Raw genomic sequence first — 26736 nt, 5'->3', positions numbered from 1 at the left:
AAGCAAGGGCGCTCAACCTTAACCTTTATTGGCTAACGATAATAATTTTCCTGGATACATTTCAGGTTTAGGCTGCTAACAGGCTGAGCGGGGTCGTATTTTTGTCCCATGATTTCACTGGAATAAGGAAGCCACAAATGCACTAGAACGTATATAGGCTCAACTAAACATTTGGGTTTTCATGCAATTATCAACACAATTCTAACATGGAATCCTAATTTGCTTTTACCAAAATTTTATAAATTAAATCCCTAAGTAATATTTTTGGTATGCAACAATTTTTTAAAATTACCCTAAATTAAGATTCTAAATTTTCTAATATGTGACCAACCCCTACCCCACACTTATTTTATGCAATGCCCTCATTGCATACTATGCAAAAATAAAAATGCAAATATAGAGAGAATTTGAACAAACTCCCCTGGGGTAGCAGTCGATAGGTTGATACTCATCTTTCCAGCTCCAACTTCATTTGACTTTAGCCATGGAAACAACTCATCCATGACTTGGGCATCAAAATCTCATGTGGCAGCTCCAAATATGCAGGTAAAACAGTGTAAGATCTTCAAGAATCGATATGGAAGAATAAGTGGTCAAGTGGTACACTTAGCAGCATCAAATCAGTAGTCCTTTTGGTATAAAAATGATTGAATCGTCGAGTATAACCGCGGACATCTTCAAATTTGTGCGAATATAAGGCGACTCGTCGAGTCAGCTTAGTGCACTCGACGATTAGGCCACTGGGCGAAAAAAAATTATATTCTACAATTGTTCCAGCCTCTAGTAAATATTCTAAATTCCTCCTCACTTCTAGACTCAATTGCTCATGTCCCTAGGGACCGGACTCGACACTTTGACTTTAACACTTCCCTTCCTTGAATCTCTTTCACTCGTTATAACTCTCTTTTCTCTATAACTTTAAACCCTTATTATGCAAGCACTCCTAAGTCAATCCTGAAAATCACTAATGCAAACAAACATCAAGCAAAACAGTAAAAGTCTTAACAAATTTCAAACACACCAAATAAAAACAAAAATAAAAATAAAAATTGTTTAATAAAAACACCAATAAACTAATCCTCCTCGTCATCGTCATGCTCCGGTGCCGCTCCACTTCCACTCACACCACTCCTTCTCGCATTAATCACGTCATCCCACGACGGAATATATGGAAAGTTACCACCATCGATATGCGGAATGTTGAAGTTGTCAAATAATTGGATGTGGGATTGATTGCTAAAGTTGATACCCCGCGCCATTTGATGTTGCAACCGCCTCATCTCAACATTGTACCAATCCATTGGTACTTCATCATTGTCTACCGGAATTACCGGCGGTTCCTCCTCTACATCTCGCTCTTGCCTCGATCGGACCCTCCTTCCCTGCGCCTTGGGACCAATAGCAGGATCATCATGCGGGATAGCATAATGACCACCACCATAGTCTTCAATAATCCTGGCCTGCCGGAAAAGAATTGGATTGAATGGAGGTGTAGGAATCATCGTCATAAAGTTCCATGCACCACGGGTCATCAACCCAAACGAGTTGGCTAGCCGTGTGACAAACATACCACCATTAATTCGAGAAGTTTTGCAATCTTTGACCGCACCCTCTGATAGATATGAAGCCAAACACCAAGGAATATTGCAAAAAATTCCGAGTGTGATATTGCTCCATAAGTAGAAGACATCAACGTTAGAAACCTTGTCATCATCCTTCCTTTGGTTAATAGTGGATGAAATGAGACGATGAATAAGGCGGTGTGTAGGTGATCGAATGCTCCCCTCTTGTGCTAATTTCGGAATATAAACTTTGTTGCCAATCATATTCCACCAACCCGTGCTCGTGACTCCATCGGGGAACACCTTGTGGGATTGCTCCAAAAAGGCCCGAAAGATAGTTGTTGAGACCAAGGGCTGGTCATAACTTCCCAATCGACAAGCAAGGTTGAGCACAGAACATTGATGAAATTCACCCCCAAGACAGAAACTAAAACTTGTTGGGTGATAACAATCCACCCCCCCTTAAAGATACCGTGGAGAAGAACTCTAAGCATAGCTCCAAATACACCGGCTCTTGAATTCGAAAGACCCGGCCCCACCCCTCACAAATCATCATTTCTCCTTCATGGGTAAACTCCTTCAAAAGATAAGGAGCTAACTCCTCTTCATAGCGTACACTTTGCAACCAATCCTAATTTATCCTATTAGGCACGTAAATTTCTTTCTTCCTTATGTCAGCCAACTTCTTCTTCCACTTCCACATCGTTGAAGCGGACTTGATTTGTGGGAAATTCAACCAAGGAAAGTCCCCGTGGTGTCGACTAGAACTTTGCCTCCTGTTGAACATTACTTCTGCAAAATAAAGATACAAAACCCAGAATCATAGATTATAATTAAAAGAAGTCATGCACATGTTCCCCGACTCGACTCGTCGAGTTCATGTACGACTCGGCGAGTCGCAAGAACTGCTCGAGTCAGTCGGCGGGTCGGTCTAAGTTGGACCATGAAATCTTAAAATCACTTCAAGGGTTTTGTCTAGGAACATGTGTATAAGGTATTAGGCAAGAATAAGCATGCAAAACATCATAATTCATGAAGAATTGAAACCCTAGAAATATACTATTTTTCAAAATCGGTTTTTTTTCCTATGCAATGTCCATCATAGATAATCTTAGAATCATGCTTTTAACAGAAAAGAGGAAGAGATTAGTTACCTTTTGCGATGGAACTGGAAAAAAAATTTGAAGAACAATGAAGAGGAAGATGAATGCTTGAGAGAGAATTGAGAGAGAGGCGCACGGCGAGTGGGTTTTTAAAAAAACTGATTCTTTTAGGGTTAAAACCCTAGTTACTAGTTGTAAAAATTGTTTTTATTATTTTTTTTCTATAAATAAGACCGACTCGTCGAGTCAGTCTCGGACTCGACGAGTTTGGTTGCGAATTTATCCTTCTTCTGAAATCTTCAAGGACTCGTCGAGTCATGGTCAGACTCGGCGAGTCTCTTGCCGATAGGTATAAAATTTTTCCATTTATTTAGGAAAGAAAATGTTTGTCACCCCACACTTAGTTCATATGCACTCTCAAGCAGACATGTCCGATGAATTGGAAGATTAAAATTCTAAAAACGAAAAAATGCAAACAAAACTAAAAAGGTAAAAGAAAGAAAACTCTAAATAACGGGTTGCCTCCCGCCAAGCGCTTCTTTTTTTTTTTTAAGGAGTCGTTAGCTGGACTCATTCCCGTCTACGTCTCGTCATCTTCCAGCATCGGAAATACACATCTAATCTTTTGTGGTTTGTACTTTGTCTTGTAAGCGTGAACCTTCTTTTTATAAGCCCGTTTTAATTACTCTCTCTTCTTTTTTTTTTACAGCATCATCCTCAGCTGCTTGGGCTTCTTTTCTCTTCTTTTTCTTCTTCACCCCGTTCTTTTTCTCCTTCTCTTTCACCTCCTTTTCATCAAACTTAAGTACTTCATATTCTGTGAAAGTTCGTGCTCTAGGTTTCGTAATGAATGGTTGATCAGCCTCCACTCTCTTATCCATTGCCTTCTCTTCTTTTTCTATGTTTAACCCATTTACAAGCGGAATTGCATCAAGACATGCTATATGGACGTGTTGGACTTTCGTATCCGTTTCTCCTTCTGCTGTTTGTTCTTCTAAAGAATCATGAAAAATATCCATGCCCAGAATATGGAGACAATTAGCAACAAGCAGATCTAAGTCGTCCAAGCTGTTGGTAATTTCGACTGGACTCGTCGAGTCCAGTAAGGTGACTCGGCGAGTTGGATCGTATTTCACCATGTCTTCTGTGTTTTCCAAGTCGGCTCCTTCCAGTAGCTTTTCTATCTCTTCCAAGTCCTTGTTAACATCTCCATCCTCTCCAGAAGGTAGCAAAAACTTGTTTGGATCTCTTTCTTGCAAAAGTTCAAGTTCTTTTTGTAGTATCTTATCATCTAAATCGATAAATGAGATCTCTTCTTTCCCTTTCTCTTCTTGCTTGGCTTCTGGTATAGCTCTAAATACCGCTGACTCGTCTCCTACCCTTAATGTTAGTGTAGACTCACATACATCTATTAAAGCACATGCGGTGTTTAAAAATGGCCTCCCCAAAATAATTGGAACTTCGGGGTCTTCCTCCATATCTAGCACCACAAGGTCTACTGTAAAAAGATGAACTTGTCAACTTTAATGAGAAGATCCTCGCAAACTCCTCTTGGATGAATTTTCGTCTTGTCATCCAAATGGATCTTCATGTTTACCGGTCTTGGCTCCGGTAAGTTCAGCTTTTTGAAGACAGAGAGAGGCATCAGGTTGATGCTTGCACCCGAATCGGTCAACGCTTGAGTGACAAATGCATTTCCAAATTGGCACGAAATTATGATACTTCCCAGATCGCCCTTCTTTTCGGGTAACTCACTCAACATTATCTCCGCGACTTTAGCCAAGTCTTTCCTAGCAGCAAAGAGACCTTTTAGTAAGTTGAGGTACTTGGGTGTTGTGAGCATCGTTTCTATAAATGGCACATTGACTTGGAGGGCTTTAACATGCTTCATAAAGGCTTTATAAGCTTCAACTTTTTCCACAGGCATGGCTTTGATTGGGAATGGCAGAGGGGGATTATATGGCTTTAAGGGGATGATAGTTTTGTCTTGTACGCATGGACTCGTTGAGTCCATTTGAGGGACTCGGCGAGTCGGGTCAGGTTTACCTGGAGCCGACTCTTCTGTCTTCTCTGTCTTGCTATTGGAGACCCTCTGTGCCTATGTGAAAAAATTTTCATAGCTGGAAGTCACCATACTCACATTTTCCATTCTTGGATTATTCTGAGTGTTACTTAGAAGTTGACCCAGTCTTCTTTCATTCACTTGATGTGCAAGCTATCCTAGCTGTTTCTCAATGTTGAGAATGGATGCCTATTGATTCCTTAACATATTTCTGGTCTCGTGCATTGCTACATCATGATCATTGTGTCTCTTTTCGGACGCGGCTATGAATCTAGTGAGCATTTCTTCTAAATTGGCTTTCTTTTCCATTACATGTTCTTCCTTTTGATAGAATCCCCTCTCCTTCTGCTTGTATTTCTCCTCCTTAGCCTTTTTATATTCTTCGTATGGGAGCCATTCCTTCTTCGGTTTCATCCAATCCTCGTCGTATCTATCGCCACTAGAGTAAAACACTTGAGCCTTCTTATTTCCATTTTCATCCAAATCACAATTCTTGGTGAGGTGGGGCCCTATACAATTCTTGCATCCAACTCGAATAGCATGGATTGTTTGATCCATTTTTGTCATCCTTCTATCTAGACTATCGAGCTTAGCTATTACTGCCGCCATGCTATCATTCACCGAGTTCACTGCTCCCCGACTTACTTCATTTCTCGGATTGTGGTATTCTCTAGAATGCTTAGAGAATTCCTCAATTAACTCCTTGATTACCGGAGGCGGCTTTCTGGTGAGCGGACCTTGTGAATCGAGCAATTGCCTTGTGGTGACATTGACTCCATCATAGAAAATGGAGACCTCTTGTTGGCTATTAAGGTCATGGTGTGGGCAATTTCTAAGCAAACCTTTGTACCTTTCCCAAGCTTCATAAAGAGATTCACCGGGTTGTTGCTCGAAGTTGGCGATGGCTTTCTTCAACTTAGCTATCTTGAAAGGCAGGCAAAAGTGGTCTATGAATTCCTCTTTCATCTTGGCCCATGTGGTTACCGATCCGGGAGGAAGTGACTTGAGCCAATCCTTCGAAACACCTTTAAGCGTGACTGGGAGCATGCAAAGTAGCTGGGTCTCGCGAGGCACATTTGGTACATTGAAGTAGTCAGCCACATCATTTACTTCATCCAAGTGCTTGTAGGCATCTTCTTGGTCTTTCCTATAAAAAGGAATCTCCTTGAGTTGAGCGAGAATATGGCCCTTTAGCTCGAAAGTAGCGGTTGCGGGAATTGCGGGCTGCACAAGTCCCGGGCCGCTGTCATCTCGCATACTCTTCTTCCATTCCCCCATCGGGACTTCATCGATATTAGCCATAGCAGAAGCTAAATCGTCTTCAAACTCGGATTCATGCTCGTATGTGGGTTCTTCCTCTTCCTCGGTCTCTTACTCTGCGTCTTTTTGACTTGGATCTTCGATTGTCAAAGAGGCACTGGATGCTCCTGATTTGTTGCTCCTTTTCTTGCTGAAAACAGACTTGAGGTTTTTGAGTGGTGAGTTCTTTCAAGAAGCGGATTCTCCAACGGTTTTGCCTTTGCTCCTTCTTAGTGCGGATTCCGGATCTTCAAGAGGAGGGACTAGAGGTGTATCAGATCCTCGGGTCATGAAACAACTGTAACCAAAACAAAAAAAATGTGTAAAAAGAACAAAAAAAAATTAAAACTGCTAACAGCGACGTACTCACCGAGTCTGCATGAGTGCACTCGGCGAGTCCAAGGTAAAATCAGAAAAAAAATTATTATTATTTTTTATTTTTTATTTTTTTATTTTTTATTTTTTATTTTTTATTTTTTTATAAATTATAGTACCTACTAAATTACCGTGTAATTAACTTTGTGTAAGATAAATTCCACACACAGGATCGATTGAATTAGAATTTGATGTTAATTTTAGAACCGTTCCCCGGCAATAGGGCGAAAAACTTGATGTGTGTAAACTCACTTAGTTTTAAACCTACTTTTAGTTGTAAAATAAACACACAAAGGCAGTCGACCTATCAATTGTGGTATAGTCAAATAAGTAGGGTATCGAACACAGTGAACGACAAATTAAAACTAAAAACTAATTTTGTCTAAATTAATTAATAAGTAGAGGGTTTTCTCTAGGTTTACAAGACTAGAAACTTACTAACTATTACTCAATCTAAAAACTAGAAAAACAAAGAATTAACTAGATTCAATAACACGAAGGAACTTCTGTTTAGTTCAACTCAATTGATCCTATGGTTGATTTCAAGGTAATAGTGCAATGGATTAACTCTTTTGTTGGTTACTGATTCAAGTGACTAGGTTCGCATTCACTACACTAATCCTTAGTAAATAAACTAACTTAAACACTGATCAGTTGTCTAATTCAATTTAGTTCACTAGATTAATTATTCATATTACTTTAGACTTACAATAGTTAACCAATTTGGCTTTTAATTAACTTCTTGTTGATGGTCATCACACAAGCTTGCACATGGATTTACTTAATTTTCTTATCAATTCTAGTTTCATGTTCATTAATCCTAGACATATAACAAAGTAATCACATGGTATATGAGGTTGATAATCAAACGATGTTCATGCTATTTAATTACCCTCCTATTAACAAAAAATTAGTTATCATTCACACACAAGGTTCTTTAGCAAGCTAAAATAACAAAAATCACCAACCTTGAATTAATCCTACCAATAATCAAACCATAGTCTCAATTTTCTATCCCCAAATAGAAGTTAAGAGTTTTAGCTCATGGTTGAAGTAAATAACAACATAAAAACGAATTCTAATTGTCTAACCATAATGGAAAACAAAAGATTAAGTAGAATGATGAAATTTGCCTCAAATCTCCTTCGGGATTGAATTGTAGCTTCTATCTTCGTCTTCTAGGGTTTCTCTGGCCTCTGAATCGCAGCTATTTTTTCCAGAATTGTCCCAGAAGTTTTTTTCATCGATCTGAGAAGTTATATTTATATTCACGCATCGACTCGTCGAGTCAGGTGACGACTCGTTGAGTCCATCTCACAATCCCCGTATGCGATAAGTATCTGGGTTCCCGAGTCGTTATCTTCTCGAATCTTCACTTGGACTCGCCGAGTAGTCGACCCTACTCGCCGAGTAGGTGTTAATTTTGGTGTTTTTCTTCTTTATTCAATTCTCGAGCTCCTAACCGCTTCTCCTACTTCCTTTTGCTTCTGAGCTTCATTTTTGGACTGAAAATACAATTCAAACACTTTTAAGCACCTTTTGTCCATGAAATGAAATAATTTATCTAATAAACGAATAAAAATCTATACTTAATACACACTAAATATGCACATATCAATCTCATTAATAGGAACTCAACGTTAAAAAGACAGATGAAAACGGAGTCCGTATGTAATAGTTATGCATTTTACGCGGGCATTTAATAATATAATCTCCTCCTAGTGTTAAGTTTAATATCGGTGAAGAATTAGCCAATGGAGTCTAAATGAAAGTTTTAGATCTTGTTTTTACCTATGCGCAGATATAAAGAATGTCGAGAGTAGAGCTCGTATGTTAAAGATATGGATGAAACTTGGTCCCTACTCTTTGAGCGTGATAAATTCGATACAGTTTTGTAAATCTATGATAGAATGAGAATTAGCTGACGGCATCTAAATGAAAGTTGTAGTACTCGTAAATACCAACGCGTGGATATAAAGAACGTCAAAAATGGAGTTCGTATGAACGAGTTACAAATTTATGTATTAAAATAAAGTATAAATCATATATACATACACACACACACACAAATATATATATATATGTATATATATATATATATATATATATATATATATATATATATATATATATATATTTATATATCAATAGAAATGTATCGACGATGCGGTTATTATAAGACTAGTGTTGAGTACTTTCGACATTAGTTTAGTACAAATATCGTTAACTCTATTTAAAATAGTATTATGAAGGGGTGTTTAGTCGTTCATATAACTATAAGGTCATTAAGTAATTATGGAGGGTAGTTTTTGTAAATTCAGTTACCATAAATAAGAGGCTTGGACTCTCATATTTCTTGCACCATTCTCTTGATTCAAGAGTCTTTCTCTTCTTATCCCCGAGCATTTCGGTCCCTCGTGATTCGACTTCTCTTTCTATAGTTTTAGTATAGTAAGGTGAGCGCTGAAGCGCTGCACGGATCTTTCTTAGAAAGATTTAGCGACGAAGTTCTGCCCCTGCAGAGTCCAACTCCTAACTAACCCCCCCCCCCCCCCCCCCCCCCGTTGTAAGTAAGTTATGCTTACCCTATTTTAATATGGCTTATATTTAAAACTAGTATTGTTATTATTAACTTATAATATATATTTGAGCTATTATTATATAAGTGTCATTATAATATCTTTTTAACTACTCGCGGTACGGGGAATCTAGTTTAAAGGGCCGCATAGGGTTGTTGGATTTCGGAAGTGCTATATGCCAAAATGGTCTTGCCCTCCGGTGTTTTATGTCTGGCCCCTGTCTGTACATAGTGGTTGGAAAGTATTGTTTAAATGCTTATATAAAAAATAATAAGACTAATAATTAGTCACGGTAAATATTAGACTAAAATTTAGTGGTAATAATACTAGGTTTCGTTGAAGGAAATTATTTTAAAGTAAACGAAGCGTTGTCCGTGTATCGAGTTACCACTTTATCAAGTGAGTTCATGGTCCCTTTCATCTTACATATAGATATGAAGTATTTTATATAAACTACATGCTATGTGTGCATAATATCTGTATAATTGCTATTTATGTTGGATGAACGATTTTATACAAGTTTTATATGATTTAAGCTGTATATGTATTTAAACTGTCCGAGTACTGAGTTACCACCTTATCAAGTGAGTGCATGTTCCCTTTCATCTTACATATAGATATGAAGTATTTTATATAAACTACATGCTATGTGTGCATATTATCTGTATAATTGCTATTTATGCTGGATGAACGATTTTATACAAGTTTTATATTATTTAAACTGTATATGTATTTATATCTACATAATATGTTGGGTAAAACATGGGTAAATGAAATATGTGTTGGATGATGAGTTGAGAGGTGATATAGACCATGAGGTAAGGGTGAAAAGTGGACGATGTAAGAAGCCTTGTTCCCAAATGCTGGCCCCGTCATCTAGTAGAGTGTGGATGACAACCACAAACTATTCTAGATAGTCCAGTGGAACATTAGCAGGCTCGCAACCTGTAGGTGTTGTGAACGATGTGTTCACCCGGTGTACTCTAAACCTTGGTGATCATGTAAACTTGATGCCTAAACGCTGGTGACTATGCAGACTTAGTGCCTAAACCTTGGCGATCGTGAAGACTTGATGCCTAAACCCTAGTGACTACGCAGAGTTAGTGCCTAAAACTTGGCGATCTTGCAGACTTGATGCCCAAACCCTGGTGACCATGCATGCTTGGTGCCTAATCCCTGGCGACCATGCATACTTAGTGCCTATTGTGTAAACCGTGGCAATGATGGACTTGGTGCCGATTCCTTATGATGATCCTTAGGAATAAATGGATGAGGAATAGTTGATTCTTAGGGTAGATCCTTAAGAGTAAAGAAGATAGTGGGGATGGGTAATTGGGTTGATTCTTTGATGTTTAAACATAATAATTATATTATTGTGGGTTGAAAACCCTATGTACTCACCAGGTTTCCCAACCAAACCCATTCAGTTTATTTATATCATAGGTGTTGATATGAAGTCGCATTACACTAAGAGATTAAGGAGATATAAATCACTAGTGATAATGCCAGTATGTTCTATTTATGCTTATGTTTCTGTATTAACGATGACATCCTAAACGTTTTAAAATGAAAAAAATACTTTTCTTCGGACATGCTTTGATAACGTATTTATCATGTTTTACTGGGAACAAATTCCGCAACATTTTTATTAAAAGAGGTACTCTGATTTTTATAAAGCATAAACAAAATCGGTCTTTTCTGGCCGTGAAAATAGGGATGTCACACTCTGAAATTGTAAAATTGTGTATTGAAAATCCCAAACTATACCTATTATAGTTTGCATGTATATTGTGTACTTGGTTCGTGTATTGATCTGAAAAGTATGCAATTGTGGTTGTATGTTGAAAAGCGTACCTTATGCTCGACATGTTACAAAAGGGATAAAATATCTAAATATTTTATCAAACATGTAAATCTTTTGGTTGTATCAATTGCATAAGTTTTAAGCATGTTGAAATTATTTTGTATAAGTTCACAAAAACCATTAGTGTTTGGCTTGTATTCCCCTCCCCCCTGATAACGTTAAAACAAGTAAAAGCATAGGGATATGAACTCACTGTTGGTTGCGTGGAATGTCGAATAATGAAACTGGAAATGAAGAACCTCGGGTTGATGTACGCGGCAATCAACGGAATCCTAATCAACAATTAATTACATAATTGTATTTTATTAGCAAAAGCATTTATTATAGTGGTGCAAAACACTTGTTATTGGTTTAGGAATGTTACCGAGACTCGATCGAGGTGGAAAAGTAATTTCGCGGCCAAGATTCACGGTGTGAAGGAATTTGCGGCCGGGAAGGTGGGCTTACGACCGTGAACTGTTTACGGTTATCAACAGCCTCTTGAAGGGTTTACAGACGTGAACTATTTGTGGTATTTGAAGATTTGAATATTTCAAGCGTGTACGACCGTAAACTCAAGAAAAATGATGTCGCATTCGGTGAAAACGCATCTTAAATGCTCAAAAACGACCTCCAAAGGTGATTTCTTGATGATTTTTGGAAGAAATGAGGGTGTTTTGGGGTTTACGGTCGAGAGATAGAGAGAGAGAGAGAGTGAGAGAGAGAGAGAGAGAATGACAGAGTTTTCGGCTAAAAAGGTTCAAATGAAGGTGTGGGTCCCGTATATATAGTCTGCGGGTATGGTCGGTGGTGGGGACCACCTGGCACCGGCCGTAAACGGGTTTACGGCCATGTACTCCAGTCAGGTCGTGAACTGTTGTTTTATTCGAAGGAAAACTCAAAATATCGCGTGATTTTGGTCCTGACTCTTATATAAAGTTCAATCATATAACTAAATGATTTTCCAAACCAAAGGAATCTGACGGGACTCAATAAAATCCAAATTTTATTAACGGGAGTCGGCTAATGGTAATGAAAAAAGGTTCGGGTTGCCACAAATTACCATGAGATGACATCTCTACATGAAACACACATTTCATATAGACTCCACAACATGGTCTTGCAATGGCCACGATGTGGTCAGGTTGGTTGTCTAATACCCTAAATTTTAGGTTGAAGGCCCTATTGAAAGGAAGTGACGGCTAGGGTTTTCTCGACCTCAACCTCCATCACCTCCAAAACTAATCTTGATCAACCCTATCCTCTTTGTAACCTTTGAGTTCATTTTGTGTTTTGGTGCACCTCAAAGGAAGAATAAGAAGATTATCATGCAAGGATCAAGCAAACAACTCCTCTAACTTTAGGACCACTCTCTGGACCATTTGTAAGATGTCAGGACTTAATAGTTTTGGTTCCTTCATAGTAGATCTAAGATTTTTTTTATATGTTTGTGTTCATAGTTGTGATTTTGATTGTTTAATGAGATAAAGTTTGCAACTTTATGACTTTAACTTATCAAGGTCCTTTGAGCTTAATACTTTATGGATGTAGAAGTTGATTGAGTTTTTATATTCATGCATATAGTTTAAGTCATTTTTCTGATATATTGACCTAGTTGGGTTAAGGACATACATGGCTCATGAGATTCCATAAAGTTTGGATTTTATGTACCATTATGGTCCTAAGAAGCATCCTCGAAAGTTACAACTGAAGGACTTACATATTTAGAGCTAAATCCTTTAACCTATCTTTGTGTAGTTAAGACGACGTGGCAGCTTGCTTACCACGACGTAGTGGCTGGTCTGGTCGCAACAGTTTTGTCATGAAGCTGCTACGATGTGGCTAATGGGTGGCCACGACGTGGAGGTAAGATGGGGTTAACTTTGACTGTTGAATATTTGACGTAGTTGAATTTTAGTAATATAGCTAGTGTTAGAAGGTAGACAAAGGGTTTTCCTTGTATGATTCATAAGGAGGTGTGTTGCACTCTCTCTTCGACTATGTGAGCTTATTAGCTATCTATTATGTTTGTCATGTGAGTCTTCTCACTATAGTATGTAGGAAATTATGTGTCATATATGTGTGTTGTCTTTGTGACTGTTGTTGTTATGATTGCACGAAATTCCATGGGGAAGGCCATAGTAATTTCAGGGTTGTTGTAAAACTATAAAATTTACCTGTGGAATTCAATTGTGATGAAGTAGGCCCATTGGTTGAAATACGTAGTTGTAGGAGCGATTATAAGTCTATGATTTGTCCTATAACATTTCACTTGGGATGAAATAGGCCCGATAGCTGAGACATGATTTATCGCATGCTTATAGTTATGCATGGTATATGGTAACTTTGACAACTCAATAAGCTTTGTGTTTACAGTTTTGTTTTTAAATGATTCGGGTATTTTTGGCTCCAAAGGGAATGGCCTGACCTAATTGGACTACATCCTCTGGAGTTTACTTTCATATTATCTACTTTTGATTTACTCTGATGTTTGAGAATACATTATAAAGTGGTTAGCTTTTAAACAAATGATTGTTTGATGTTTGGTAAAAAAAATTATATTTATTTTTAACTATGTATTGAAGGTAAATGACAATATACATAAAATATGAAATATATATATATAAGTTATAAACCGACTGTAGGAAAAAAAAATAATATAGATATATTATGAAGATAACGGGGTTGTACTTATCGAAATATAAATGGTGGTGGATACTTGAGAAACGTACATACAAAATAGATATAACTTGTAAGCATTTTCATTGCTACGTTCTAAAGAACAAGTATTGGATTGACCCGTTCAAGATCATTTCATGGGTGTATGTCATGAAAGATACTTGATAAATGTAAATATGTGTGTATCCCTAATACTTGAGATGCATATATGGGACTTGAGTATGGGGAGTGTTATGCTTTGATGTAGTCAAATGCTGTTCTTTATACATAAAACTATAAAAGGTATTTTTAGGTATGATATGAACCATGCAAGAGACGTATGTAGTCAAGATGAGATTTGTTCCTCTTCTTCATTGAGAGTTAGAAATCTAAGGCCTGATATATTATTGAACACTTATATGAGATTGACTGCGATCTATATTTCATATTCAACATGATGTATGTAGCAAAATGATAACTTATGCACTTATCTTAGACACCTATTGTAGGTTTGAGCTTCTAAGGAATTGGGCTATTGTGAAATGTTCTAGTCACCATTGTCAGAATGCAGTCTCGCCTTCATGGCACAATTGCATGAACCCTCGACTGGCTAGTGTTGCCGCCAACTAACAAGCCCTGAAATAGATTGCCCATGGCTCGACCTATTTCCCTTCGACCCAGTGGTCCTCTATAAATAGAATCCTACCTCCTTAATGAGGGGTAAGCACTCTCACCATCAGAGTTCTCCCACCTTGGGAGATCAGCCACATTGCCCATATGCTTCCCAAACCTAGATGGCTCTCTACGGTAACGCCTGGTTTTAAGTGTTAGTTTCAATTGTCAAATTTAGAAAAAATGGTGCACGACAATGTGGTAAAGGGATCACCATGACATGACATCTCTACAAGAAACACATGTTTTATTTAGACACCAAAACATGGTCATGCAATGGCCATAATGTAGTGATGTTGGTTGTCTAATACCCTAAATTTCAGGCTCAAATCCCTACTTAAAGGAAGTGACGGCTAGGGTTTTCCCCAACCTCAACCTCCATCACGTCCAAAAGTAATCTTGATCAACCTTAGCCTCTTTGTAAGCTTTGAGTTCATTTGGTGTTTTTGGTGCACTTTAAAGGAGGAAGAAGAAGATTATCATGCAAGGATCAAGCAAACAAATTCTCTCTATCTTTAGGACCACTCAAGACCACTCTATGGACCATTTTTAACACGTCAAGACTTAATAGTTTTGGATCCTTCTTATTAGGTTTAGGATTATGTGTGTATTTTGTTTCATAGTTGTGATTTAAATTGTTAAATGAGATAAAGTTTGCTACTTTATGACTTATCAATGTCCTTTGAGCTTAATACTTTATGGATCAATAAGTTGGTTGAGTTTCTAGATTCATGCATATGGTTTAAGTCATTTTTATGATATATTGACCTTATTGGGTGAATGACTTACATGGGTTATGAGTTTCTATAACGTTTGGATTTTTATGGACCGTTATGGTCCCAAGAAGCATCATCGAAAGTTAGAACTGAAAGATTTACAGATTGAGAGCTAAATCCATTAACCTATCTTTGTGTAATTGACAAGACTTGGTGGCTTGCTTGCCACGACGTAGTGGTTGGTCTGTTCGTGACTATTTTGTTATGAAGTTGCCACGATGTGACTAATGGGTGCCCACGACGTGGAGGTAACATTGGATTGAATTTGACTATTGAATATTTGACCAGGTGCTCTAAACCCCCTTCTAAATGATTCATTCCTTTGGCACTTAATCCGTTCCTTTGTTATACGATCCATTCGTTTCTCAGATGATATATTCCTTTATCACATGTTCCATGAATCTCAAGTGCTCCATTGAGTTCTAAGTGCTCCATGTTTGTCGATTCCGTTGGAATTAGAATTCGAGAATACATTCCATGGAGGTTGGGATCCTAAAAAAATGAAATTCTTCAAATTCCCATGTTTGATGGATTTCACAGTTTCTCGTGGAGGGTGGAAGGAATCCAATTTCATTATTTGTTTTCTATCAAGAAAAAACAAAACCTTCTGTAACACCCCGTTCTTAAAGTATTTAATTATGAGTCCCTGAGATTTAACAGGAAGGGTAATTATGGTCCTTTTTCGGGAAATGGGTTTTATCTGAGAAGGTTTTGGATTGGTGTATGTTGTTAGAAGCATAGGGCTTCTCGTCACCCTCATGTGAATGTAAAGTCTATTGGGAGCGGGTTTAGAGTAGAGGAGTTGCAGCGTTTTGAAAATGATAATTAATTATAGCTCTTAATGGAAAAGTGGAAAAAGGGGTTCCATGCAAGCCATGCATGAGTTTTGGGTTTGGCTGGGTACGCCCAGCGTAGTAAAAGGAAAATGTGAGGTGGCCAGGTGAGTACGCCCAACGTACTAAAGGTACGCCCAGCCTACTCTCAGAAACCCCAAACCCTAATTTAAGGGCCACCACTATATAAGGAACATGTTGGTTAATACCCTAGCCTCCATAAGCTCACCCTTAACCTCAGAAACCCTAGAAACCCGTATTCCCTCCATTGTTGGGTGTGTTTGGCCTTGGAAAGCTCATTTTGGCAAAAGAAAAGCTAGAAGGAGAAAGGAGAAGTTGTCAAAGAAGAAGAGGAACAATTGGAGCTTGTAGATCTGGAGAAATATCATCCTTTGGAGCTTATTTGAGGTATAAATCTTCTTTCTTGCCAATTATTTTGCATAGATCTAAGTGTTGTGAAGTTTTAGCATCCTTCTTGTCCCAAAAGTCCTCATCTTGATTCATGCTTTGTGTTGGCCGAGATTATCTGTCCTTTCAGACCTTCGGAGAGGTCTTGAGTGAGAAAAATGAGGTCCCAAAGGTTGTAGTTGTTCCATGTGTGAGAAATATAGGTCTTAATGGATTAAGAGCTTTTAGACGTCCCAAGTGATAAAGTTTGAGACTTTATGAATCTTAGGCATATTTGGCCTAAGGATCTGAAGTTTGGGCTTAAGAGCTTAATCCATTAAGAAGTTATAAGAACTTAATGAGTAGCGTAGTTACGCCCCGCGTAACACTTGAGTACGCCCCGCATAGCGGGCTAGATCCCCGATCCCCAGTTGCGAATAAGAGTGTACGCCCCGTGTACCCAGGAGGGTACGCCCCGCGTACTCACCTTGATTGGACTTTAATGTTGGGCCTTAGAGTTTGGGCCGGTTGTGGGTTTTTGGTTTAAGGGCCATGTCTGGAAATTATGGATAGAGTATTTTGGGCCCAATTATTGTTATAGACCTTGGATCTAGGCCCATTTGCTGAAGTGGGCCCAATTTGGTAAATTGGGCCAATATTGGACTTTGTATAAGATTTGGACTTTGGCCTTGGCTCGATAAGTGGATGTATGCTTGGCCTAATGTGTATTTGTGCTATGTTGGCTAGTTCGGGATTTGCGGTGAGTTGGTGATTCGAGAATCTGTTTCTTCAGTTCAGAGTATCGGCAATCGCGAGGTGAGTTATCCTCACTATATCAACAGGGTCTAAGGCACCAAGGCCGGCCCTTTATCGGATTGAGATTCGGGTATTTATTGTTATGTTATGGCTTTGATATGTTTGCATCCTGGTAGTTAGGATGGTATGTGCTAGTGACCGGTTAGGTCGGTATCCTGATTACGATGATGATATGTTATGTGATTTGCTTGATCGGCTTGTTGACTATGAACTGTTATATGATTGTATGTTTATGTGTACATGGTTGTTTGGACTGGAGTTGGGTTGAGGCAGGTCCTGCTTTGTGCTGTAGGCCAAGATACCCAGGGCATACCGGTTGTTCCGAAGGCCCAACGAGCAGTTTGGATAGGTTGTAGGCCCCACGAGGGCGGACCAGACGCGCCGAGGCTCGAAGAGTGGACCAGGCCGACTGAAGGCCCGATGCGGGCGAACCAATCATACTATAGACTCAGAGAGTGGACCAGGTGGGTTGAAGGCCCGGTGCGGGCGGACCAGCCACACTGCAGACTCGAGGGACATGACTAGACTCGGAGGGTGTACCCGGTGGACTAAACGCCCGATACGGCGGACTAGTCACACAGTAGACCCGATATGCATGGTTGTTCGGTGATCGGTTTTCATATGACATGTTATATGTGTATGGTATATGTGGTTGGTATTTTGGGGGTATCTCACTAAGCTTTCGGGCTTACAGTTGTGGTTTAATGTTTTTCAGGTTCTTCAGGAGACCGTGGCAAGGCGAAGGCGTGATTGTACCGCTCCTCGTGTTTATATTTTATGATATGGTTCTGCGAATACTCTGAAAATAAATGTATTGAAAACCTTTTTGTAATAACATTATTAAAATGGGTTGTGTTTGAAAAGTTTAAATTTTGTTGAAATTTTTGGTTGTTACACCTTCATTGGAAAAAAAAAAATAGAAATTTGAAATAGATATTTAGTATAAAAATTCAACAAGCGTATGATTTTTAATGTATAGACTTGTGCTTTGCTTTCAGCCTAAACCTTCTCAACTATCACAATTCCCAGTATTTCAAAAACAAAGAAAGCATATACAACAATAAGGAGTAGAGCCTCTACATCTAGCAAGTACTTATATATATATATATATATATATATATATATATATATATATATATATATATATATATACATATATATATATATATATATATATATATATATATATATATATATATATATATATATATATGAACTTGAATTTGAATTGTTTGCACACACATACTTTCTTGTTTAATTATTTATGGAATAATACAATTAGGGTTTGAAGCTTATACAATCTGATAGAAATCTGATTTTCTCTACATAACTTTTAGATTTTAACCATATTACCTTTTCACACACTAACCACATAACTTTAGCCACATGCCACTATTAGTCCCTCAGGTTAAATGACCGAGTAACATTCTCATACTATATATCTCATTTCCATTTCATTTCATCAACCCATTATAAAAATTTTACCAATATTTCTCCATATATCATTTAATTCTCAAAATAATATATTATATTACAAAAAAATGAAATTAGAACATTACATATTGGTTGTTCAAGAGGAAAGTTTAGTATATGAATTTAAAGTCTGACATTCACCAAGATTTTTTGTTTTTTAGATGTTAGAATTTTAGGAACCAATGTAATATCAACCATTGAATACTGCCTCCTGCATTGATAATATGTTTTTCCTATGTAATCATCCTTGTTATGTTTTTCCTATGTATCATCTATCTTAGCTTCCTGCATTGATAATATGTTTTTCCTATGTAATCATCCTTGTTATGTTTTTCCTATGTATCATCTATCTTAGCTGTTTTCTTTCAAATATCCTTTCAATGCTTTTGTCATGTAACATAATTTATTTATTTGTTTATTTATTTATTTATAATTTATAGTGACGTTTATGTATGTATTTAATTAATGTAAACGACAATTGTCACATATAAGATAGAAATTGATTGTATAAAAAATATTTTAAAAAATATATTATGAAAATTGAGAGGCTATATTTATCAAAATATAATCGGTGGTGGTGGAGGGGTAGAGTGTAAAAACCACCATTTTTAGAAATGGTTTTGAAAATAGCCCCAAATTAATGAGAAAGAAAAAGAAAAAGAGTATTTTGAAATATATAAAATCTTCAAGGATGAGTTGATTCAACACCAAAGCACCAGCTTGGCTCAAAAAATGCTCATCGGTGTATCAAGATAACAATATTTACTCTATGCTCAAAAGATGTATAAGATTTACATGACAAGTTGATATTATTTTGACTAGTAGAAAGAGATGAAGTTAAGAAGAGAGGTTCTGGTTGTAATAAGGTGCCTCGTTATTGATTCCAAGTGAGAGTTGATGCCGTCGACAGTAGCCTCAAATTCCTCTAGTCTCTTTCGTACGATTTGGATAAATTCAAGTTTGTTACTTGTCCTGTATCTGAATAGTGCAGCATCAAGGTGTTGCAACTCATTTATATTAGTATCATCTTTTTCTTCTGGTACCACTTTACTTTTGGATATATATCTTGAGACTGATGTCCATCTGCTTCTCAATCTTGTCTTCGAAAGTGGAATAGCCAAGAATTTCAACAACAATTGCACAATAACAGCGGTGAATGCTTTAACTTCTCTGAACACTCGGATCACCGATATCAGATGGTTGTTTTCAAAATCTACCAAGGGATAGTTGCCAATCATGTCATCCAATTGATTCAGACTAGCTACAGACGTTCTAATGTCTCTTCTCAGTTTCTTTCTGAAGGCAGTGTTATTGTCGATGATGCTGTCGATGCTGGGACCACCATTTCTCCTTAGATCACACCCAAGATCCCTCACATGTTGTTTTGTCTGCAACATGAGATCAGATATATTGCTGAAAATATCCATGAAAATAACAGATACATCAAGTAACTCATCCGTCCATCTCATGTTCTGATTGCTGGAATCTAACGAAGTTTTGGAAGGACATGTTTTGACAAGTTCATCCAAACATTCATACAACTCCGTCAGTTGAAACACGCCGCTGCAAATGATTTCTGCAGTTGGATTCGATAACGATGATGTGGACTCCCATGTTTTGACTTTATTCAGCACTTTCTCTATTCTGTAGGTGCATGGATGTGATCTGCATGGCAAAGTAATGGATCGGAAATCTTTCCTGGATGATGGTTTTGGAGAAAACCCCATTTGATTGTTTGGTAGTAATCTTTTTGAAGAGGGGAAATACAATTTTTAGTGATACCAACTACCAGCCTTACTCTTTGGAATTTATACGAAGTTAAAAGCCCCATAATGATGGAATGAAAGCACTCCACATATCATGCACTTGAATGGAAAATAATTTAGGTGCATGAAAATGTGGGACAACAGACGTGGAGCCATTGCTATCTCTCGGTTTTCATCCCCTTGCAATTTCTCGGTGATACGTGGCAACCCACTATTTCTTTGATTTGAATCAGAACCAGGTGGAGGATGCCTGTGAGATGAGACAGTTTAGCGCATCTTGGGAAAATGCGAAATATGGATATCCATGTGAGAGCTAATTAAGATTGGATGAAACACTTTTCTAATCTCGAACAAAAAGAAACAAGAACGTTGAACGTGATTGTTTTCTATGAGAAAAACTAACGAGCATGGTGTGGTAAGTATGGGCATCTATCAACTTTGAATATTCTAGAGATTGCCAAAACTCTACGCACCATGTTTACCGGAAGGGTTTACGTGTAGTGACAATGAGAATCCACCAAACGGTGTTCCAGCTATGGTTTTGTTTCCATGCACTTATCCAAAATTTATAATCCTTTATGTTTGTACTAAAATACCCTTCCCACACAAAAGATTAGCAACATTAAACTACTTTAATCTCGAGTAAACCTAATTACCCTAATTCTTCCTTATCACAGCTATGGAACTGTCGACTAAACATTGTGCTTATTTTCTTCATGGCTATATCTCTTATCATTTAGATTCAAAGAATCGTATCAAATTATGGCATTAAAGTTCCTATTAAACACTACTAAAAAGAATCGTATCAAATTATGGCATTAAAGTTCCTATTAAACACTACTACACAAGTCATTTAATAGTGGAGTAATTTTTATTTTTTTGATGCGATCCTTCTAAAAATCAACTTATTAAATATCTACAGCATCAAAAAACAAAAGAACCGTATCCTAAAATAGCTTTATTAGTGTGGTTTCACAAAATCGCACCATTAAAGCATTTTTTAAGGCGTTTCCTAAGACCGCACCAAAAAATAAGTTCAGAAACCGTCCCAAAAAACAATTAAAACCGCCTCAAAAAATAATTCGCACTAAAAAACATTGAACGGCACCCAAAAATAATTTGCACTGAAAAACATTCAACTGCACCATTAATATTTCCTCTAAAAATTTTATTCGAATTTTTCATTCTTCACTAGATACCTCCAAATTTTGTTCAAAATTTCCATCTTCAAGCATGCTACAAGATGGTTTATCCTTCGAATTTTCATTTACCTCCTATATTTTTGTTTTCTCCTTCTATATTTTCATTTCCCTCTAAAATATGTGTGCCTTGCGTGTGCTTTTCCCACTTTTACAGACAACCAAGAAGCATATCTCTTTTACTCTTTCTTTTTTTTTTTTTCTGATTAACGTTTGGCTTGTTTAAGGTGAAATAAATTGGTTGATTGGAAATATGTAAGAGATGGTGGTGCTTCGATGGTTCTCAGTAAAGGCACAACATTTGTGGTCGGTGTTGACGGTGGTTAGTGGTGGAGATGGCATGTATGAAGACAAACTAATTTTTGTTCTTCTTCCTTTTTTTACTGATTTATGTTTGGCTTGTTTAAGGTGGAAAAGATGATGATAACTGGAGATGTTGGGTGTTCTTCGTGGCTGTAATGGTGGTTTCCGACAAAGGTATAGCAGATGGTAATGGTGTCAAATGTTGGTGGTTTATGCTAGGTTGTAAAGGAGGTCAATGTAGAGATGCTCGACGATGATTAATGGCGATAAAAATGGTGTGGCCTGGTGAATCTTGTGTTCTCAGCAACAAACACACGGTAGTGATGATGGTGGTTTAAGGGTAGTTCCAGAGGAATTTTTTTTTGTGCCATTTGCATTTTGTGGGGCGGTTTTCATCATTTTATGGTACGGTTTGTATTTTTCCTCTTCTATTTTTTGGTGCGATATTGACTATTTTTTGAGGTGGTTTTATAATCGCACTATTAAATGAGGGTATTTTTTGATGCGGTATTTGTTAGTGCGGCTCAATATCTACATCAAATAAATATTTTTTGATGCGATATTTGCCACGACGTGGTGGTTGGTCTGGTCGCGACTGTTTTGTTATGAAGCTGCCATGATGTAGCTAATGGGTGGCCACGACGTGGAGGTAAGATGGCTTTGAATTTGACTGTTGAATATTTGACCAGGTGCTCCAAACCCCCTTCTATATGATTCATTCCTTTGGCACTTAATCTTTTCCTTTGTTATAAGATCCATTCGTTTCTCAGATGATCTATTCCTTTATCACATACTACATGAACCTCAAGTGCTCCATTGAGTTCTGATTTCTCCATGTTTTCTGATTCCATTGGAATTAGAATTCAAGATTACATTCCATGGAGGTTGTGTAACATCCCAATTTTTAAGGCCAAAAATTTCATTTTTAATTGCGAGATTTATAGCATAGTTTACCAAACATTTTTAATGTCATATCAATTTATAAAAATCATAACAATGTGTCTGAAAACCATATCATCAAAAGTAATAAAAATCAGAGTACAATCCCAAAAATCTCCACGCGGAATCCATATGAGTGTGTATGTGATGCGCTGCTACACCGTCGGCTCCTTTCCCTTAGATGAACAGGTACCTGAAACCAAAACTGAAACTGTAAGCACAAAGCTTAGTGAGCCCCCCATCATACACATAAAATATAATGCATAATCGTCGCTATCTTTCAACCGGTAACTAGGAACTACCCTCCCCTTCGGTATCTTTCATCCGGTAAATGGGAGCTACCCTCCCCTTCGGTATCTTTCAACCGGTAATCGGGAGCTACCCTCCCCTTCAGTATCTTTCAACTAGTATTTAGGGACTATTCCACCCCTGCTATTACTAATACATATCAATCACAACAAGAATATCAAATACAATGATCATATCAAGCATAGTAATCATATTGCGCATCAATCCTAGATGATTATCACAAAGTCAACCATCTATACAACGCCCTTGCTGGTGGGTCGGCATTGTGGCCGTAGATCCACTCCTACTAGAAGTAAACTCACCTCCAAGTCGTGTATTGTCTGCATTGTTCTCGGTGTGAAAGTTGGCTCTCCTCGTCTCCTTAATCCCTACATAACAACCCCTCTAAGTTATCAACTTGTACTCGCAGCCCCTACAAGGGTCAAATTGAATCCAGGTGAAAGGCAAGGTCAAAGTAAATCCCTGATCAAGTCATCTTTTGGTTGACCATACTCGCCGACTTGGTTCGCCAACTCGTTGAGTCCCTTCGTCCACAGAATACTACAAACCCGTCCCCACTCGTCGAGTCTAGCGAGAGCTTGACGAGTTCACCTTCAACAACACTTCATCCAATTCTTCATCCGACTCACCAAGTTCTTCCTTGAACTCGTCGAGTTCATCTTCAGCGTATGAATGTGTCCAGTCTATGACTCGTCGAGTTGTAAGAACAACTCGTCGAGTCCATCTTTAAAGGTTGGGAGATTGCCTTGGTCTCGTCGAGTTTGTTCTAGCACTCGTCGAGTCCCATGATTCCCAGGTCCAAAACAAGTCCTTAGCAGGATGAGAGTTCCTCCCACTTAACCAAATCATTTCTAGAAGACGATTTTTAGGGAAAAAGTGTCCCGACTCGCTGAGTCACCCAAGTGACTCACCGAGTCCCACTTTGTCCACCACTATACAGCCGATTATATTTGGTCTTAACACATCAAAACTATAGATCTGGCCTACTAGGGTCCCTTTTCACATAAATGTAAAAACTTAATGTCCATGCATGGATCTTTAAGCTCAAAAGACCCAAAAATGAGGTCTACAAGGTGCATGGGGCTCTCATGGCCATAAAATTGATACATTTATGCCGTGAGGACCCTTCAAGACCCAAGATCTGAATCCTTTACCCCTCACTAAGCTCTGGAACCCAAAATAGCTTAGAAATATCCCAAAGATGAAAAGTTCCAAGCCCTAAAATGGATCTATCAAATGTAAAACCAAGGCTGGAGCTTTTTAGCTTATATGAACTGAAAATGGAACACAACCTCTGGATCCACTAGCCTCAACTCGATATCTTAAGCTCCTTCCTTCTTCTCAAGCTTCACAACCACTAAATGCACAAGAAAATGGTTCAATAATACTCAAACACAGCTAGGGTTTTGATTTAGGGCGTTCTGGAAGTAAGAGTAACGATGGAGGCTGGTTGGGGGGGAGAGGAAGTACGTTATTTAAATACGGTGCAAACCTTAAATATTAGGGTTTTGGACAGATAGCTCCTACTCATCGAGTCCGTCTTCCGACTTGTCGAGTACTTCACTAAACCCCTGCATCCAAAATAAATTCTACCCGATGACTTGGGCCTCAAACTCGCTGAGTACTAGGCCAAAATGTGATAATTACATGAATAAAATGCATACCAGGAACCAGGTGTTACAATCTCCCACACTTATTTTAGACTTCATCCTACAGCTCGGGGTAGTGCTCCCTCATTTCATCCTATGACTCCCACATCCATTCCAAACCCTTTCGGTGTTGTCATTGCACCTTCACCAGCTTGACCCTCTTGTTCCTCAGATGCTTTGACTTTCGGTTGAGGATCGCCACAGGCCGCTCGATGTAGTTTAGGCTGTCCTCCACCTGAATATCCTCTAATGGCACCACCGCCGAATTGTCCACCAAACACTTCCGCAACTGGGAGAAGTGAAAAGTGCTATAAATCTGACTATGTTCGGCTGGCACATCCAACCTATATGCCACCATGCCCACCCGGGCTACAACCTTAAAGGGTCCAATATACCTAGGTCCCAGGTTTCCCTGCTTCCTGAATCGAATGACGCCCTTCCAAGGCGACACTTTCAGGAGCACCATATCCCCGACCTAGAACTCCAGGTCCGATCGACACTTGTCGGCATAACTTTTCTGCCGACTCTGAGCAGTCTAAAGTATGCTCTGAACCTGCTGGATCCTTTCCATCGTCTTGAGTACCACCTCGGTACTCCCTATGACCCTTTGACCAACTTCACCCCAGCATATCGGGGTTCGACACTTCCTCCCATACAACATCTTGAAAGGAGGTCGGTCGATACTCGCATGATAGTTATTATATGAGAACTCTGCTAAGGGAAGGTAAATATCCCAACTAACTCCGAAATCTAAAACACATACCCACAGCATATCCTCCAGAGTCTGGATGTTTCGCTCGCTTTGACCATCCTTCTGCGGGTGAAAGGCAGTGCTAAAATGCAGGCGAGTACTCAGGTCGTCATGAAACTTCTTCGAAAACCTAGAAGTGAACCGCACATCCCTGTCGGAAATCACTGAAACGGGCACCCCGTGCCGCGTGACTACCTCCCTGATATAGATGTCGGTCAACTTTTCAGCCGAAATACTCTTCTGAATTAGAATAAAATAGGCACTCTTGGTCAACCGATCAACGATGACCTAAATCGAATCTACTCTATGTGCGGTCCTAGGAAGTTTCGTGATAAAATCCATAGTAATATCCTCCCACTTCTACAGCAGGATATCAACCGGTTGGACATTGTCGTGAGGTCTCTGGTGCTTAGCCTTGACCTTCCTGTAGGTTAGGCACCTCTCCACGAACTAGGCTACATCTCTTTCCATACAGGGTCACTAATAATCAAGACGAAGATCCCTGTACATCTTCGTCGCCCCAGGATGGATAGAGAACCTGAATTTGTGCGCCTCCTCCATTAATATTTGGCCCACACCTCTATGATATGGGACCCATACCCTACGGTGAAGGGCCAACAATCCACGACTATTATAGTTAAAGGAGGAAACCTGACCCACAATTCCCTTGCTCTTCCGATGTTCCTCCTTCATGGCCTCCTATTGGGCCTCCCGAATCTGCTCCAACAGCGGAGTCACAACTGTCATCCTCAGACAAATGTCCTTGAATGGTGCCGCCTTGTGGCCAAGCGCATCAGCCACGACATTGGATTTCCTTGGGTGGTAGAGGATCTCACAATCATAATCTTTTACTACATCCAGCTACCGATGCTGCTTCATATTCAGATTTGGCTGGTCCATGAGATACCTCAGGCTCTTATGGTCCGTGTAAATGGTACAACAAACCCCATAGAGGTAATTGCGCCAAAGCTTGAGGGCAAAAATGACAGCCCCCACCTCCAAGTCATATGTCGGATAGCTCGCCTCGTAAGGCTTCAACTACCTCGAAACGTAAGCAATAACATAGCCTTTCTACATCAATACCGTGACCAAACCTGAGATGGACGCATCACAATATACTCCAAAATCCCCTAGCAAAAGACCACGACTTTCCTTGTCATCCAGGTCAGGGACACGGCTATCTTGGAGAAGTCCTGAACGAATCTCTGATGGTAGCCTGCCAATCCGAGAAAGCTCTGAATCTCATATGGAGACCTTGGGATCTCCCACCTCATCATGGCCTCCACCTTGGTTGGGTAAACTAAAATCCTGTTCTGGTTGATAAGGTGCCCAAGAAACTGCACCTCTCGCAACCAAAACTCACACTTGGAGAACTTAGCATA

General features: G+C 38.8%; 2 protein-coding genes and 1 non-coding gene across 3 annotated transcripts; 1 reads left to right on the top strand and 2 right to left on the bottom strand.

Moving 5' to 3' along the window:
- Positions 1 to 4160: 4160 nt before the first annotated feature.
- LOC145040639 (uncharacterized) lies at positions 4161 to 4592 on the bottom strand. The gene has a single exon (XM_078988547.1). The coding sequence runs from the start codon at positions 4590 to 4592 to the stop codon at positions 4161 to 4163; it is 432 nt and encodes a 143-aa protein (XP_078844673.1).
- Positions 4593 to 5538: 946 nt separating this feature from the next.
- On the top strand, positions 5539 to 5645 carry LOC145044574 (small nucleolar RNA R71). The gene has a single exon (XR_013681523.1). It is a non-coding gene; the product is annotated as a small nucleolar RNA R71 (small nucleolar RNA).
- Positions 5646 to 19256: 13611 nt separating this feature from the next.
- On the bottom strand, positions 19257 to 20165 carry LOC145040638 (uncharacterized). The gene has a single exon (XM_078988546.1). The coding sequence runs from the start codon at positions 20163 to 20165 to the stop codon at positions 19257 to 19259; it is 909 nt and encodes a 302-aa protein (XP_078844672.1).
- Positions 20166 to 26736: the final 6571 nt, after the last annotated feature.

The sequence above is a fragment of the Lactuca saligna genome, chromosome 4 (genome assembly GCF_052625555.1).
Source record: "Lactuca saligna cultivar CGN05327 chromosome 4, ASM5262555v1, whole genome shotgun sequence".
Classification (NCBI taxonomy): domain Eukaryota; kingdom Viridiplantae; phylum Streptophyta; class Magnoliopsida; order Asterales; family Asteraceae; genus Lactuca; species Lactuca saligna.
Note: the sequence above shows the minus strand (reverse complement) of the source record. Positions and strands in the feature narration are given on the sequence as shown.

Excerpts from the sequence above, each read along its gene's own strand:
- LOC145040639 (XM_078988547.1), bottom strand. The coding sequence starts at position 4,592 with ATGCCTGTGGAAAAAGTTGAAGCTTATAAAGCCTTTATGAAGCATGTT.
- LOC145040638 (XM_078988546.1), bottom strand. The coding sequence starts at position 20,165 with ATGGGGTTTTCTCCAAAACCATCATCCAGGAAAGATTTCCGATCCATT.